We start from the raw sequence: 16,667 nt of genomic DNA, 5'->3' as shown, positions 1-16,667 counted from the left end.
AGCAGCTGTTAATCTGACTGGTACAGATCAGGGTTCTGGCTAACTGGGGTCACCATGTCCCCGACTTTCTCTCATTTCTCTCAGAGATTACGGCCCTCATTTATATAATCCTGTCAGTGGGACACAGCCCCCTTCTCAGCACTAACCTGAAACTGAAGTTCATCGTCACTTTGGTTTGTAATCAGTCAGGATGCACGAGTTCAGCAGCTTAGGACTTTACAAGCAGGTCAGAGACCTTTTTGCTGGGATTGATTAGAAGTGTCGTTCTCTAGGATTCTGACCCACGTTGGAAAAATGTTCATATTATACTCATGTCTGATTACCTCCTTAATTCTTTATTCTTGGGTTTAGAACAAAGAGACTATCACAACTTCTATTTCTATATATATTTTCTTTTGTTAAGAGTTTATTTAACAGCTTATTGTTGCATCAGACTATAATCTGCTGATCACGGCAAAGATTTCACTTTAGATGGGGTTTTTAAACATTCTGAGCTAAATTAGACACGGCTTAAATGAGACATTTTTATCTGTGCCATTTAAACAGCTGTTCACGAGTAAACATCATATTATCATTTATACTTTTGTTAAGCTGTGTACAACGTCTTTAAGTCCTAGACTTACAAACATTTTCTCCCCTTCTTTTCCGACTGTCACCAAAGTAGAGTGGAGTGGATTAGGACAAAGACTTTTACATTAAACAAAAATATGTAAAAACTTTATAAAGACTAAAAAACGGTTTATTGAAACAAAAAATATCACAACTCAAGCAACTATTTTAGTCATTTTTTTTTACTAAGGAAACACTATGATTAAAAAAATGTAGTGAATGAGCAAAAATGAAAGACAGCTGGAATATAACAATGCTGTAAAAGTAAAAGATTGTCCAGATTTTTGGGCTAAAGGGAAATTTATAGGCTTTGACACACAAGATTCATCAAGACAGATACAGCGGGCTTTGCATTAATCTCACGTTATGACTGTTTAAGGTTTTTGCTATTCTGATGAATTCCAGGATTGAGCTTTAACTGCTTTCATTTTGTTTGCTGGTCTTTAATCTTCTAACCCTGCGTTCTTAATCAGAACTCAGAGCAGGTTTTTAATCTCGCATGAATGAGGCCGCGGATTATCGGCCTCTGACCTTGCCATGACGCACAGCTGCTTCCGCCTCAAATCAAGTCCCTCGTCCCGTTTAGCTTGAAAAACAGGATAATCTTACTATTGCACTACAATGCTCCAAGATCTAAACTGTGTGCAGGAGACACCAGTGTGTGGAAACACATCCGAAGTTTTGAGTTCGTGTAACTCATACTGCTTTTGTCGTGCTTCACTAACAGAAAGTGGTGTTTTTACTGATGTGTGCCAAAGCAGCACAGGAGGATCATACATGATTTTGTGGTACTGTTGTTATGTAATCCTTCAGAGTTCATGCAGTTTAGTTTAAAGTCTCAGCTTTGTGTCAGACTCGGAGAGTGTGTGTGTGTGTGTATCCACTTTTCAAAGACAGAATGTTGTAATTGAAGTTATCCTGTTGTTTCTAATAATCACCACTTTAACCTTGACTTTTCTTTTATGAAGAAACAATGCCATTGTTTTCTTTTCTTTTATTGTTCCCAAGTGATACTCCACTTTAAAGAAAACAAAATAATATATTATATCAGGGGCAAAAGCATTTTTGACAAAACTACAAAAATACAACATCTTTTTAAAGTGATTTTTCTTATCTGTTGACTGTAGGTGTTTGATAAGATTCTGCCCAGTTTCAAGTCACATTATTGCTTTGTTGGGTCTGAGCACAATAACTTTAAGAAAACTTTATCTTGTGCTGCTTAAGAATGAAGATCCACGGAGATTAAAAAAAACAAAAAAACAACCACTAATAAGTGCAAGTTAGACGGATTTCTGGCTCTATATTTTAAATAAAGAATCTTTAAACAGGAGGTGAAGCGTTTACTGATGATGCCCTGGCATTTTTTTATCTTGCATTTAAATCTTTTTTTTGTTTGTTTACAAAAATGAACAACAGAAAATAAAATGGTAAGGGATGCTATTAGTAACAAAACTGAAAAACTGATTCAGTAATGTTTTTTACTGGGGGGGGGGCATTGCAAACACAGTTTTATATTTTTATATGTGAGCGAATATTAGCATTAAAAACATTCCCCGGAATTAAGTATAAATCAAAATGAATTTGATGATGAAAAGAAATGTTCATTTTCAATGGAAAATACTTAATTCATGAATGAATAACACATTTAGGACAAATGCTGATAATTCAACTATTGCCAATTTGACAAAATTGACCTTTTCTTATTTCCTGTCTTGAGTTACTATGCATGAAATTTGCAAAAAAAAAAAAACAGTTGACTTGACTTGCTGTCTTTGCTTCTCTTTGTTCTTTATTTATATTAGGTTAACTCCAGTCTTCTGCACTGCCTACATAAAAGGTTTTTTGTTGTTTTTCCAGCAGGCAGTTTTGTCTTAAAATGACAGATAGAAGAAGTTTGACAATAAGCAATTCTACAAGCTGTTTTGGGTTATTGATTTTAAAAACTATGATAAATGATAAAACTCCGGCAGCACTCTGATTTCTAAAAGAAAGCTAAAGTAACCTATAAGTTCATGCTGTTGCGGATCTGTATTCAATCGGTCAAAATTAGCCGAGCTGGTGAGGTAGAGCTGTACTTCCATCTACTGGCCAAAATCTGAAAATATACCGTATGTACATACACAGAGATAAACGGCTGACAAATTCCCAACACTTGTGAGTTAAAATGAAAAGCTTAATCGTAATAAAATGTTTATTTAAGTCATTAATTATAAAAACATTGTATTAAAAAAATGCTCAACATGCAGACAGACCTAAATGAATGAGAATGACTTCAACATTATCTCTGGGTTAATGTGCAACAGTGCTTGGGACGAGGAAAAATCAAACGTTAACTATTTTTCTGAACTGATCGTATACTGAAGTATAAGGCACATTTAAAGACAAATAACACAACTTCTTACGTTATCATGTAACATTTTCACACACACTAGAACCATTCTTGAAATTATAAGGGAAGCTGACAGGAAATCATTTAAACTGCGACATGTGCGTTCAGATGATGCTTTTTAAAAAGTTACATCAGCAGCAACAAACATTTCTTACTGTAAGGTTAGTTTTGTGCATTTTCAATCAAATCAAAAGCATTGTGGTTGAAATTATTGTTTCAGTAAGACTCGTAATACATTTATTAGTGAAGACAACTGAAAAGAAAACGTCCTCTGTGCATATGATGGCTGTTTGAATGCATGTGAGATGTAAGATTTAAAACACATTTAGGTTCTTATTTTCCCTGAGAATTACTATTTTTTTTCTCTTAAGCTGAATTCCAAAACCCCAGCTTGTACTGAAAACCTTTAGGAAAAGCCTAAAAATTGCCTGCACCTTCAGAAATTTGAAATATTGTATTTTATGTTTACGTCAGAGTTACGCAGCAAAAGAAACACAGCAACAAAATGGTTGACATTTAGGAGTAAATTCAAAATGCCATCATATTGAAAAAGATTTAAAGAAATACGCAGGAAAGCAAGTCTTTCCAAAAAATAGAATAATAATATAAAACAATGGTCAACCGTTTGCTCTGCAGTCCTGAAATATGAACGCACTTACAAGCTGTTGGTCCTGTTGGAACAAGCACTGAGCGACGGAGCAGGAACAGGACAACCTGCGTCCTCCGTGCTGGCTGGTAGATCAGCAGTTTGTAATGAGTCTGAAGATTGCACGCTTTGAGCACACTCTGAGCTGGAACTCACCATCTCTATGGCGATCTGCGACTCTTCGTTTTTTCCCACAAGGTTGGGCGAAGAGAGCTTGGCAAGAAGCTGCACACGGTCCTGGTCAGGACTGCACTCGATGTTGACGCTCTTATAAAGTCCACACAGGTTCTGCTGCATCTCTTCCAGGTTTTCTTGCAACTCGTTTTGCTCCTGAAGCAGCCGATCTTTCTCACTTCTCTGGAGAGAGCAACAGTAGGATCATTTGATCATTTACTTTGTCCGCTCTTCATAGTTGCACATCTCTTTTGTGCTCAATTTAATATAAAGGCTTTTTTTATTAAATGATGTGGCACGATTTAACTTTACTTGTCTTTTTTTTCATTTTCTTTGTACTTCTAAAGCTCAACTGATGGGTGAAAACCTCTGAATGTGGCAGAAGAGGGCACCCATTCAGGATGAAATGCATTGTGAATTATGTATTAATTTTGTATTTTCAGCAACAATAAAAATGTCCTTTAGGATTAATAAAGTCACCCAATTCTATATATTTTGCTCATTGTAATGACCTCACTAATTTGTTTTATCTTAACTTGTAAAGATAAATGAAAGAAAAATTTTCTACCTTCCTACTTTTTATATGTTTATGTAAATTTACTCAAGTTTAATAACTCTCCCACCACCGACTTTAAAAAAAATACTTCTGAACACCTATAGGTAATAAAACTTGTAAGCCAACAAACAAGGAGGTTCACAAATGAACCGTATCGGGGATGTCATACCTGAAAACTTGTCTTAGAGTTAAGTGACCGACCATTTCTTTATATGAATAAATGTAAAAGCTCCACCTGATAGAGATCAATAAAGGTCTTCCAAATACTAATAACTACAGGAACAGACTTGCATCATCTTTGATAACATTTTGGGAATACTGAACACATGAAAGTCAACTTACTAATTTTTTTATTTCACATTCTAGCTGTTGTATGCCGTCGAGTTTCCTCTTTCGACAGCGCTGCGCCGCCACGCGGTTCTTGCTTCGCCGGCGAACGTCATGGACAAACTCGAGCTGATCTGGTGTCAGGCGATGATCTCTCATAAGCTGCTGGAATGCACTTCTGCTCAGCTCTGAGATCTGCTTCACTGGAAACGGGAGCTGAATCTGAATAAAGGAGATTTAAAAGTTAAGACTTAATATTACTTATTAACAATAAATTTCTTAAAACCAAGAGAGATTGTGCATCACAATGACCTCTGCGGCTCGTTTGGTGTTGGCCTCAGTATCCCCATCGGTGTCGATTTCAGATTCATCACCAGAATTTATTGAGGAAGACAAGCAGGGACTCTTCTCTGCTTGGGACATGCCATCAGCGTGCGTACCAGAGTCATCGCCTGCCTCAATGTCCCTGAAGAAGGGGCAGTCTCCTACGCTGGCACTCAGGTCCAGCTGTTTAAGCCAGTGAAAGTCTGATGCTTTTGGCAAATTGTTTTGATTCATAGCATCAAGAGACTGAGGTGGAGCCTGAGATGTGCAAAGGTCAGACCAAAACCCCTTAGCCAAGTGTTCAGCCACCTCCCTCTCCACACGGCTCCGCTCCTCATGCTCCAAATCAGTTAGAGTTGGATCTGAGAGATCCCCTGCAGTTTCCCGTTCAGGGCAACCCTCACTCTGCTCTAATACCGAATTACCGCTTTCCACCCCTGATGTCTTCGAAGGACATGAGCCTGAGTTACTGCTGGCTTCAGCATCAAGTGTCTCAACAGTCTCTTCATTATCTTTGCTTGCTGGCTCAGTGATTTCTGGTGGATTCACATCACCTGGTGTTGACAGCTCACACTTTAAGTTGCAGCTTGCCAAACTCAACTTGCTTTGATTGCACTCATCTCCCATTGGTAAAATGTCTTTTTCATAAAAATGAGAGGACTGATCCACCTTGTCAGAGCCTGAGCATGGCAGGGACAACATGGGGCACACGCCGTTTGCTGCTAACTCTAGAGATAAGGAAGCGATTTGAGGCCCACAGTTCTCAAAACAAAATGATTCCTCCCCACTGTTCGTCTGACCCTGTGTGCTCTGACTGCACTGTGATGGGAAGTCAGTTTGCTCATCACCTCCTGAAGGCACTGAGCTGTGTGAGTCAAATGATTCTGCATGGCTACTTCCCACACTGGAGCCAAAACTGGCACTGTGCACCCAGCTCTGACAGCAGACTTTATGCCTGACCTCCTGTGAGGTTCTTTTACCCTCAGAAAACTTTGGGATGAGGAAATCAAAGCAAGCTGACTCCAGGTTGTGAAATCCTAAAATCTCAGCACTGGTTTGAATAGCATGGATGTTTTCTTTGGTGAAGAGCAGCTTTGATGTGTAGGCAAATTGGAGCAAAGGTTCAAACCCCTCCACGGTCACCTGTGGAGAAAGGAAAAGCAGGAAATTGTTAAGCCACAAGTCACGCAACTATAAAATACGACAATGAAACTTGGCCAGGTTGAAAGCAGCACGGGGTATCAATTTCAGCAAGTGTTACGCACCTGCTTTGAAATAACTGCCTTCCATTTTATACAAACATAATTACACAACATTTTTACTTAAACAGTGAAGCAAAGTAGTGGCAGTGTTGTCAACAATACAATCGTGCACAAACCAAATAATGTGCAGTTTATTTTTTTATTTGAATTTTATTTACATGAACATTATGGCACCAACCTCATCAGGCAAAGTGATGATCGGATTCTGTTTGGTGACACTGGTAATCCTGTTGTGAAAGTATTCGCTGCACGAAGCCAAGACAGAGCAATGAGCCCGATAGCTCCTGTCTTCCACCGCCACCGTCACGTCACACAAGACATCCTGCAGCCGCTGGTCATTCAAACACTGGAGAACATGGGTGCTGTGCACCGCAGACTGAAAGGTGAACACTGACATGCGAGGAGCTTGGAGCGTCATGGTTCTTGTAAGCTCATCCTGGGGAGTCAAAATCACTTCACAGTCAGGCTGTGTTACAAGATAGGCTGAAAAGCTGACAGACAATTAATGGTGCGTACATTTTTAGTTATACGACTGGAAAGTTATGAAACATGTTTCACTGCAAAAATGCGAGAAAACTAATTGTAATTTGTGTCTTCGTTGTGAGTAATCTGTTGTATTACAACTCCCCTTCAATTAAATTCATATAGGAAGGCTATAGAGTGTTTCTCAGTGAAAAGAAAACAACAAAAAGTATCAATATGAGTTTATGATGATCTGATACTTTAGATATAATAGATTATAGTTCCTGTGCATTTTGTTTTTAGCAAGAATTCCCACTTGGAAGTGCAATTTTAGACCATTCTTGGGATGGGAAAGTCATTGAGAAACACACACGTTGCAGCTTAGGTGAATTCTACTTTACATTACTGCAAAGCCTATGATCAAAAGTTAATTTTATTACAATATCAACCTAAGCTATTAAGGCTGATTTATAATTTAAAACCTAAACAATCAACTGAAGGAGACAGGTTTCCTATTTATGGCATCATAAACAGAAGACTTGATCATAAACAAGTGTAACCAATTCAACATAAATTATAAACAGTGTATGTGTATGCTATTATAAATGAGCTGGTCAGTTTTGAAACAACAAATTGTACAGCATGCTGTATGCTTTAACAACAAATTTTGCTCCAATTGTCCCGACCAGAGCAAAACTTTAACCAAGCAGCCGCCTGACGAAATTTAACAAGCTAATATGTTTCAAACTGCGATCAGGACGGATTAAATGTTAACGTTTTAACTTCGGCATCAAGTTGAACGCTTTAAAAAATGCTGACTCATGTTTAGCCAAGTTCCTCAACTGGGCCTGGTAGCGAAACGCGACGAAAATGTTCAGAACAAATGTATTGCCAGTTAAAATAAAACCATATGTCCAATAAGATATTAAAGTGACACAAATATTAAGTAAACAGCGGAACTTAGGCCAGACCGTTAGCTATTTCTGTCGAAGAAATACGTTTGTCTCGGTGGCTATAAAGCCCACTGGCTCTAACCTTACATTAAAAATGTCTATTCAAAGAGAACAAATGTTCACTGACCTGCCATGTTAGCAGATTGGCACTGACATTTGTAAATTTTGGGTAGAGATTCTGGCTGACCGAAGCAGGACTTTCCTCTTCTTGTCATGTGACTACAGCACCTACTGCGCATGCTCACTCTGTCAGGAAGCTGCCACTCAAGAAACACGCTACAATTTTTAATCATTTAATTACATGAAAAATATACATACATATTTATATTGATATATTTTACAGATGTTTGTTCCCAAACGTTTATTTGACTCCTATCCCCTAGTTGAATCAATGATATCATACAGTAATTGCTCACATTATTAATCTTCCATGAATCTGATATATACAGACATCAGATTGTTTAACCAAACTATAAAGAAAATGAAAAGATTATTACATGTCCCGTCTGTAAATTTCATACAGTTATACCAAAGTCCTGATTGACATTCTTTGTCCTCTCAAGTTAAAGCAGCGTTTTGGTTAGTTGTTTTTTTTTCCTGAGTTTATAGGCACAATACAGTTAGAAGAGTTTTTCGTAGAAGAGGAGGTAGGCTTGGCAGCTCAGGACTTTGCTCTCGCTCACAGGCTGAACATTTGTATCACTGATATGGAACCAGGATCCTCTGGGAGCCTCTACATCTCCTGAGGGAAAATTAAGAATTGATGGAGATTATTAAAAAAATAAATAAAGACGTTACCCCCCCTATTAATTAAGCACACTTACCTTCTTTAGCAAGTCCATTAGATGAGGGTTTAGGACACTCAGGCCGAACTTTTACATAGGCTGTGTAATGACCAGACCTCATTGTCCCACTGTGCTCAATGATACCATATAAACTGTACGAAATCTGAGTCTCTCCATCCGAAATGTTCTGTATTAAAGAAAAAAAAAGTATTTACATACATATCAGTTCAAAAGCTTGTTAAGTTTAACAAGAATAAAATCTCAGCAATGGTTTCTTACACCAACCTTGCATTTGGCTGCACAATAAGGAGCAAGGTCCAGAATCAGTGGAAAGTGGACGTGTCTGTTTACTTTACAAATACTGTATCCATTCTAGAGGAAAACAACAAAACAATTATAGCAGTTTTATCAACTATATCTGTCTTTGTCTTAAACAAATACTACAGTGTTTAAAAATCGTAGTTGTGCAGCTCTGTGGACAGAACCTACTTGGCCGACAGTTAACTGGATCAGTGACATAAAAAAGTAGAACATTACTACAATCTGTTTTACCTGCTGGAATCTTTTTAAATGAAGGGTAAGAACAGCTGGGGGCGAGGAAATTAGCATCTGCTTCAAGGCATCAGTGTAGATATTCTTCTTGGATCCTAAACACACCACAAACAGAGACAATTCACCACACCGATTCCAAAATGGAAAATTTATTCATTTAAAAACCATTACTGTATGTTTTTTTTTACCTTCAACTTTATCTTTCCTCTGCTGCTGTTTAGTGCAAGTGACACATAGCAAACTATTATTCTGTGTAAGAGTTTCCACTTCTGTGAACTGAAATAGACACGACTGTACAGAACATTCCTGTTTCTCTGGAACTGTCCTGTTAGCCAGCGTGTTGAAGGCCAGCTCCGGGTCTTGGTTTGTTACTGTATATTCTTTGGCCTCCAGGATTTCATGTTCACTCTCCATGCCTTGCTCCAAAGCGTCTGAGTCTTCTATGAAAGCATCATTCAGGGCCACTTTCTCCATGTTTTTGACCAGTGCTGTGTCCTCCTCCTCCAGCTCCATGTCGGACATTTTATCACACAAGGTGCTGTCCTGTGAGTGTTGCTCTTCTGACAGGGCGGTAAAACGGTTGCTGACTGATGATGTCGCTAATGAGTCACAGTCTGTTGCTGAATCCTCACCGTTTTCATTTTCTTGCTCGGCATTTGGGTCCTGTTCAGAAGCACCGGCTGACACAAGATTTTGGTCACTCAATGAGGCTTCTTCGTGTTGTTTACCATCAGTGGTTTCTTTGTCCTGTTCATCTGCATTAGCATCTGTTTCTTCATTGTCTGCAGGGCTCGGAGATGTCAGACTGTTCAAAGTCACTCTACTTTCCAGCTTCTGTTGCCTTTTTTGTTGCTATGAGTCAAACCAAAAAAATTATATACACTATTTAATTTATTCTTAACCATCAACAAATTTCTTTCTTTAAATTTGCTTAAATAAATACCTTTGCTTGCTTCTTTTGCTGCTTTTTGGCCTTTTTCTGGTGGTACTTGCTGCTGCTGACACCGGTGGTCATGTCATCATTTCCGCTGGTCAAGTCAGGACTCTTTTTGCCATCCTGGCTCGACACACTCTTCTTCTGAAGTCCTTTCTTTAAGTTTTTCTTTCTGTAAGCCTATGAGAGGAGTCACAAGGAGGCAAAGACATGTCATCAAAGCTGCTCACCGAATTCACAAAAGAAAAAACAGCAACATCTGCTTCACCTCATCAGAAACAGGTAGGGAAAGATCCAAAAACATCTCTGTGACTACGGACACCTGTAAGAGTGAAGTAGTGAAAACTGTTAGTGATATCTACAGAACATGTTGTCTTTAATGTTTTGAGATACAGAACGTACCGTTTTGCACTGCTGACACATTATAGTGCTGGTCATTTCCCCACCAAATACTTGGTCAACAAAGTTTTGTGGCAGTCCACTTTTTTCAAACTCTGAAAACAGAACTTCACCATCAGAGGCACACATTTCTCTAATAAAACTAATCATTGGTGTCTCAAAAGCTGTACCAGTAATACAAAATTTATGTTTCATATGACAGAGTTCAGGATGTTTAATTACATACCTTTTACTTGTGCCTTCAGATGTTCTTCATCTGTAACTTTATTTGATCGTTTCAATGCCTCCATTATTCCTGTGTTTACTCTCTGTAGAAACAAATTTTACATACAAAATGATTACCATGACCACCAATGAGCTTTAATTAGAATACAATGAAGACTTGAGATTTAAGTGAAAAGAGTTTCCATTAACCAGCCTTTTGAACAGCAGAATCAGGAAAAGTATATTTAGCTCTACTACATCTCATGCACAATTCATTTGTGCAATCACTATTAAATTAAAATTTTGATTACTGATGAGTGTTAAAAATGTTATGGTGCAGTTCATAACAAGTGGCGAACTTAGAGTGTGCTTACTCCAGTGCAGCTCTGATGTCAAAACAATCTTTAGCTGTGTAACCACCTCAACCAGTTGGACAACTACTGTGTCCAACAGTACATGTCTCTGTGGATGTGTTTTAACTAGAGTGATAAAAAGATAAAATCTTTTGAGAACCCAATTCACACCTTAAGTTCTTCAGCTCGCATCCCATCCAGTAGGTACCGCAGTAGCTCCTGGCTGTCTTGCTGCTGAAATCCTTTGAATCTAGCTGCCCTGCAGGAATAAAATTAAATGATGATTGCACGAAAACAACACACACACACACACACACAAATATATATATATATATATATATATATATATATATATATATATGGCATTATCTCACATTAGTTAGACTCACTTTTTGCTAACTTGCGTGAACAACTCCCGTGGTGTTACCACTCCCTTTTTGGATTCCTGAATCTCATTGAGTAGTTTACACATTGCCAAACTAAGGGATCCTGGCTGTTCCAACTCCACCAGTATAGGTTCCTGCAATAAATAAATAAAAAAAAATGTCTCAAGGGATGAACAGCTGAAAAAAGATCAGGTTTATGTATTGCCTTCAGAGTTGAAAATAAACGTCTGTATAATGATAACGCACCAGAGCCACAGAGGCACCAGGTTTGATCTCAAGACTCCTTTTCTCTTCTGTTACGTTGTTGATAATCTGTCTTAACAGCTGTGTTTGAGAAAGGTTCTGCAAATCATAATGACAACAATTAGCAAATAATGACTTTAATTTCTCTCCAGGCAGGCATCTTGTAAGGCAAACCTTACCTGAATGACTGCATTAAAGAAGCAGGTGTTTCCAAGGTTGCTCAAACCTCTTACTGGAACACCACAGTTTTCTTCTGCTGCCTTGTGATTGTGTGATTTCTCAACACTCTCTTTCTTGATGTTCTTCTTTTGATGATTCCTGCTTTCTTTGTTCTCCTTGTTCTCATTTTCTTCCATGTTTAGAGTTTCCGTAGTCGGGTTCGCTTCCAACAGATCCACATCCTCCTTTACTCCTAAATAAATAAACATGGTGGTTATGAAAAGCAAATCTTATTCCTCTCAATTAGTTATTTTTTTGCAACTTCCACCTTGTGACCTAAAAACTGATCTCAACCAGATATTATGAAGGAACCCTCATTTCCTAAAATGCATTTGTGACAACTAAGGAGGGTGGTATAGACACAAATTACACACATTACCCTTGAAGTATGTGATTACTGTATATAGTTGACAATAGTAAACACAACAAACTGAGCTCAGACAATCAATTAGCAAAATGACAGAAAAATACTTGACTGTCAGTTGTATTTCTGTTGTCTGCAGTTTGACTATGGTATCCATCTATTAGACAGTTTTGTTCTGAGTTATTTGTTGAAACTGGCCACATTATTAATACACAATAACACAAACACACATGCTAAATTAAAACAGACAGCAGGGCCCACTGATATTCCCGTTACTATCATGTTATAATTCCTATTTTAAAAGTCTGCTACATAAACTTGTACTTCATACTTTACGAAATACTTTCTTTGATGATTACATTTTTAAAAATGCTAACATTAAAAACTGTTGCTCCAACAGACTAACTTTTTTTTTAAATCAAAAGTCACCTGGTACCTACTTTTCTGTGGTCTCTTTATGGGATCTGCTGAGGTTTCCTTTTTAAGGTTGCTCACCAACTGTGCTAAATGCCCTGTTCTGGAGTACTGAACTTCATCATCACATATGTAACACCTTAAAGGAAAAAAAAAATGAAATCAAGCAAAAAATAAGAAGCTGTTCTTATCTGTGTGTATCACAAAAAAACAATCATACTCACCACACACTCCAGTTGTCCAAACTGATCACAAGGCAGTGCGGATCTGATCGAGGAGTCTCATAGTGTTTGATGGCATGCTGGTTCTCAGAGTTTCTTCCACATCCCTGCCAGAAAAATACATAAATGGTGGTTAAAAAATATACACAGTTGAAATCAGAATACTTGACTAGTATAAACTCACCCTGTGGCCACATTTCAAGCACATCCACAAAGCATCTGTTTCTTTCTCCTCTTCAGAGTCCTGTGGTAGAGCTGCACTGATATTTTCTTTATTCTCCTCATGCTTACAATCCTGGCAACTTGTCCAATCAGAAATGCTAGAAAGTTTCTTTACAAAGGTTTGGTCCGTTCCCTTCTTGATATGTCTGCAGGATGGAACTATAAAAAATAAAACAGTCACATTTATGCCAGGCTTTTAACAGCTTATTAAACAGTATATAGATATAGATTTTCTTTTTACCTGTCAGATCAAGCTCATCATCCTCTCTGGAGCTCTTGATCTTACCCTTTTTCTTTCCCATTTTGACCTAATCAAATTTAGTTCAGTGATGAATGACAAAACAGATAAAACACTCATCTAATATAACACAAGCCAAACAATAACTACATTTGTATTCTGCTACAAAGCCAGCTTCTGGCTCAGTGGATTCAGTGAGAAAAAAAAAGACTTACTTTAACTTCAAAAAGCCAACTTATTGTTACAAATGGAGGCTAAACCACTCACCGTTTTCAGTTTCATTTACTTTGTATAGATGAAATCTTCAATTCGGACATAACTTAACTTATGTTGTTACTTGAAGCCAGGGAATACAAGCTTAGAGGTAACACAATATAATTTCGCTGATTTAAACTAAAAGAAAAAAATCACTACGCTTATTTGTCAGAATCCACCAGATGACACATGCAGCTAAGAGAGGAACAAAACGTGAGTACGATTGTTTCTGCTGCTCGGCTGCTTCCTGTGTGCGCCGTTCAGAACAGTCCGGGTAGAAACAAACTTCGATGAGACTACAAGCTAAACGAGTAACTCATGCGTTAAATAAGATAATTTATTTTCTTTTTGACGTATAGTCCATTGAATATTATCATTTTGTTTGTGTTGGGCTCAGTGATACTTTTATGTTACAAACAATTGCTAAAAAAGTTATTGACACCATATTTTTAGCATAATAGCACTGACAGAACAATTTAAACTGGATACAGTTCTGATCGTTGACAGGAGAGTTTAACTCGTACAAGATTTGTCTTCATAAACATGTCTTACTTGGAGTGGGCCGAGTCTCAGCTTGCAGAAATAGAGCTGATAACAAGCATGTTTCCCAGTGACGACGAGTTGGAGCTCACTGAGCAGCTGGCACTCGCTGAGCTCAGAAACTACGTGGACGGTTCGGCTTCAGGCGACAAGCCGCCCCCCTCCAGACCCCAGTTCATCATCAAGCACAAGCTGGACTCTTCGAGCATGGAAGGGGTAATTAATCTGTTCTAAAATAGTATTGTTATTAAAGGCATTTAAGGTTGTTAACTATTTTTTTTATATATCTTATTGGTGCCCTTTCCAGACTGAGTTTATCCTGTCCTGCTCATATCCATCTGAATATCCCAGTGTGCTCCCAGATATAACAGTAAGGTAAGTCCCTGTTTATTATTTGGTATGTAGCTATGGTTTTAAAGTCTTTCCTTAGTTTATTTACAAAAATAACAATCAGCAATATGTTAGATCAGTAAAAAAAATCACAAACAACAACAACAAAAACCTATTAAAAATACTCAGTTGGAGCCTTTCTATGTTCTCCCCATGGATTTGTGAGTTTTCTACTGGTGGTCCGGTTTCCTCCCACAGTCCAAAACCAGGCATGTTTAGGTTAATTGGATTTTCTAATTTGGCCCTAAGGTATGATTGTGTGTATGTATGATTGTTTTTCTCTTTGTGGGGCCCTGTGATGAACTGGTGACCCGTCCAGGTTTGTACCCGCTTCTCATCTATGGCACCAGCTCCCTGAAAGCCTGCACAGGATCTAGCATGCATGAAAGATGGACGGACAGATGGATGTTTATGTCAATTCATTCTCATGTCTTCTGCATTGTGGAATCTTTTAAAGATGACAGAGATGTGACAACAATTTTCACATTGCTGTTGCTTCCAGAAAATGATATGCGATCTGCTTATAGAACTACCAGTAGGATTTCACCTTACCTTTTCTGACTGAAATTCATATGTGTGTATATGAATATATGAATTTCCATGGTCAAAGAATCCATAAATAAACCTTTTGTGATGAAATTTATGGAGTTATGTGTTTGTTTTTTATTAATTAAAAGGAGTTTATTGTAATTGAAACAATGTTTTATTTCTCCTGTAGGTGTTCTGCTCTTAGCAGGGCTGAGCAGACACAGCTTCAGGCACATCTGAGTAAATACCTCATGGAAAACTGCCAGGGGGAAGTGTGTGTTCTCTCTGCACTGGACTGGGTGAAAGACAACTTGCACCTTTCTATTAATAAAAGCTTATTATTAGCACCGACTCCAAAGAAAGAGTCTGCCTGTCCACAGGAAGTGTTCAGCCGACTGTGGATCTACAGTCACCATATCTACAACAAGTCAAAAAGGAAGAATATCTTGGAGTGGTCAAAGGAGTTGGGCCTCTCTGGATTCAGCATGCCTGGGAAGCCTGGAATTGTGTGTGTGGAAGGTCCTCAATCTGCCTGTGAGGAGTTTTGGTCCAGGTACTTTAAGTGTTGCTATTTTTAGCAGCTGATGTCACAGCTAGAAGCTTATAGAGGTACCAGGTTTATCACCTTTTCAAACCTTTTTTCTCATTTCAGAGTGAAGGTTCTGACATGGAAGAAAATCATGATTCGACATAGAGAGGATATTACCCTTGATCGTCAAGGTGAGGACGGCGAGACTGTTGAGAGCATAGACTCCCTGCGCAAATTCACAGGCTTTGAAGAGGCCATGTTTGACCCCCATGGGAATAGAGGAAATCACATGGACCTTGGACAGCTTTACCAGTTCTTAAATGAGAAAGGCTGCTGTGATGTCTTTCAGATTTACTTTGGCATTGAAGGGAGGTAGTAGTCAAATCCAGAGAATAAGTTTCATTGAAGACATTTTTTCCCAAAGTAACTTACAACATAAAAAAGGAAAAGACATGCATTATACATTTTTCATGTGATCTGTGAGCACTCAAATTCAGCATACAGTCATTTTTACTCATTAAAGTTACAAAAATTCACCACAGGTACCCCTTTGGTAAAAGGAATATAAATGAACACATTTTTAATTGGAGATTTCCAAGTCAGATACTTTTGTAATCACTGGACAAGATTGCCAACAATATCTGTCTCTATGTGTTTTTGGAATCTGTTTATTTTATTTCTATAATTTATGGATAAAGCATACATTTTCTTTCACTGGTTAGTTTTTCCTCTGTGGATGACATTTATACAATTAACAAGGTGAGGACAGTTCATGCTGTTGTCATATGCATCATTTCATAAAGAATTTCTAAAATGCAGATTGTAAATTTCAATGAAATGAAAATCTTGCTGAAAATGATCTTTTTAATGGGAATTTCATTGAAGCTTTTGAGTAAGCAACTCTTTACAAATTTTATAACAAACCTGCATATTTTAGTGCTTTTTTTATCATTTGGACTTTGACATTATACCTACATCAGAAAAAATAAAGAAGTTCCAAAATAACAAGGACACACTTTTCCAGGCCAAAGTGAATGCAAAGGATTGAATTTAAGTGCAAATTACTGTCCTGCAGATGGCAGCAATAGATAATCAAAGTGGTTAAACATGGCAATCTTCAAATCCGTGATTCCATGATGTTCACATTGCAAAATAATTTGTCAATTAGAACTTTTGTAAGTGTCAAAGA

The 16,667-nt window shown here is 37.9% G+C and overlaps 3 protein-coding genes across 4 annotated transcripts; 1 reads left to right on the top strand and 2 right to left on the bottom strand.

Moving 5' to 3' along the window:
- Positions 1–2,472: 2,472 nt before the first annotated feature.
- LOC108235931 (transcription regulator protein BACH1-like) lies at positions 2,473–7,957 on the bottom strand. The gene is made up of 5 exons (XM_017416268.3): positions 7,830–7,957; positions 6,466–6,723; positions 5,014–6,168; positions 4,717–4,923; positions 2,473–4,001 (listed from the first exon to the last, which is right to left on the bottom strand). The coding sequence occupies exons 2-5, from the start codon at positions 6,703–6,705 to the stop codon at positions 3,654–3,656; spliced, it is 1,950 nt and encodes a 649-aa protein (XP_017271757.1). The 5' UTR covers positions 6,706–6,723; positions 7,830–7,957; the 3' UTR covers positions 2,473–3,653.
- A 294-nt stretch (positions 7,958–8,251) lies between these two features.
- Positions 8,252–14,139, bottom strand: usp16 (ubiquitin specific peptidase 16). Of its 2 annotated transcripts, none has more exons than XM_017416252.3 (18): positions 14,044–14,139; positions 13,240–13,306; positions 12,961–13,157; positions 12,780–12,883; positions 12,582–12,694; positions 11,738–11,970; positions 11,562–11,657; positions 11,319–11,449; positions 11,101–11,188; positions 10,599–10,680; positions 10,376–10,467; positions 10,242–10,295; positions 9,983–10,153; positions 9,228–9,891; positions 9,040–9,134; positions 8,773–8,859; positions 8,527–8,674; positions 8,252–8,444 (listed from the first exon to the last, which is right to left on the bottom strand). In XM_017416252.3, exons 2-18 carry the CDS (start codon positions 13,298–13,300, stop codon positions 8,323–8,325), a joined length of 2,538 nt encoding a protein of 845 aa, XP_017271741.1. In that variant the 5' UTR covers positions 13,301–13,306; positions 14,044–14,139; the 3' UTR covers positions 8,252–8,322. The 2 variants fall into 2 exon arrangements, with proteins under 2 accessions (XP_017271741.1, XP_017271740.1); XM_017416251.3 differs by lacking the exon at positions 14,044–14,139 and adding an exon at positions 13,504–13,711.
- Positions 13,758–16,334, top strand: rwdd2b (RWD domain containing 2B). Its single transcript, XM_017416253.3, has 4 exons — positions 13,758–14,247; positions 14,339–14,406; positions 15,140–15,502; positions 15,602–16,334. The coding sequence occupies exons 1-4, from the start codon at positions 14,035–14,037 to the stop codon at positions 15,852–15,854; spliced, it is 897 nt and encodes a 298-aa protein (XP_017271742.1). The 5' UTR covers positions 13,758–14,034; the 3' UTR covers positions 15,855–16,334.
- The last annotated feature ends 333 nt before the right edge of the window (positions 16,335–16,667 follow it).

Source organism: Kryptolebias marmoratus, linkage group LG2, assembly GCF_001649575.2.
Source record: "Kryptolebias marmoratus isolate JLee-2015 linkage group LG2, ASM164957v2, whole genome shotgun sequence".
NCBI classification, from domain to species: Eukaryota; Metazoa; Chordata; class Actinopteri; order Cyprinodontiformes; family Rivulidae; genus Kryptolebias; species Kryptolebias marmoratus.
The sequence above is the reverse complement of the archived record's forward strand: the minus strand, read 5'-3'. Positions and strand labels throughout refer to the sequence as shown.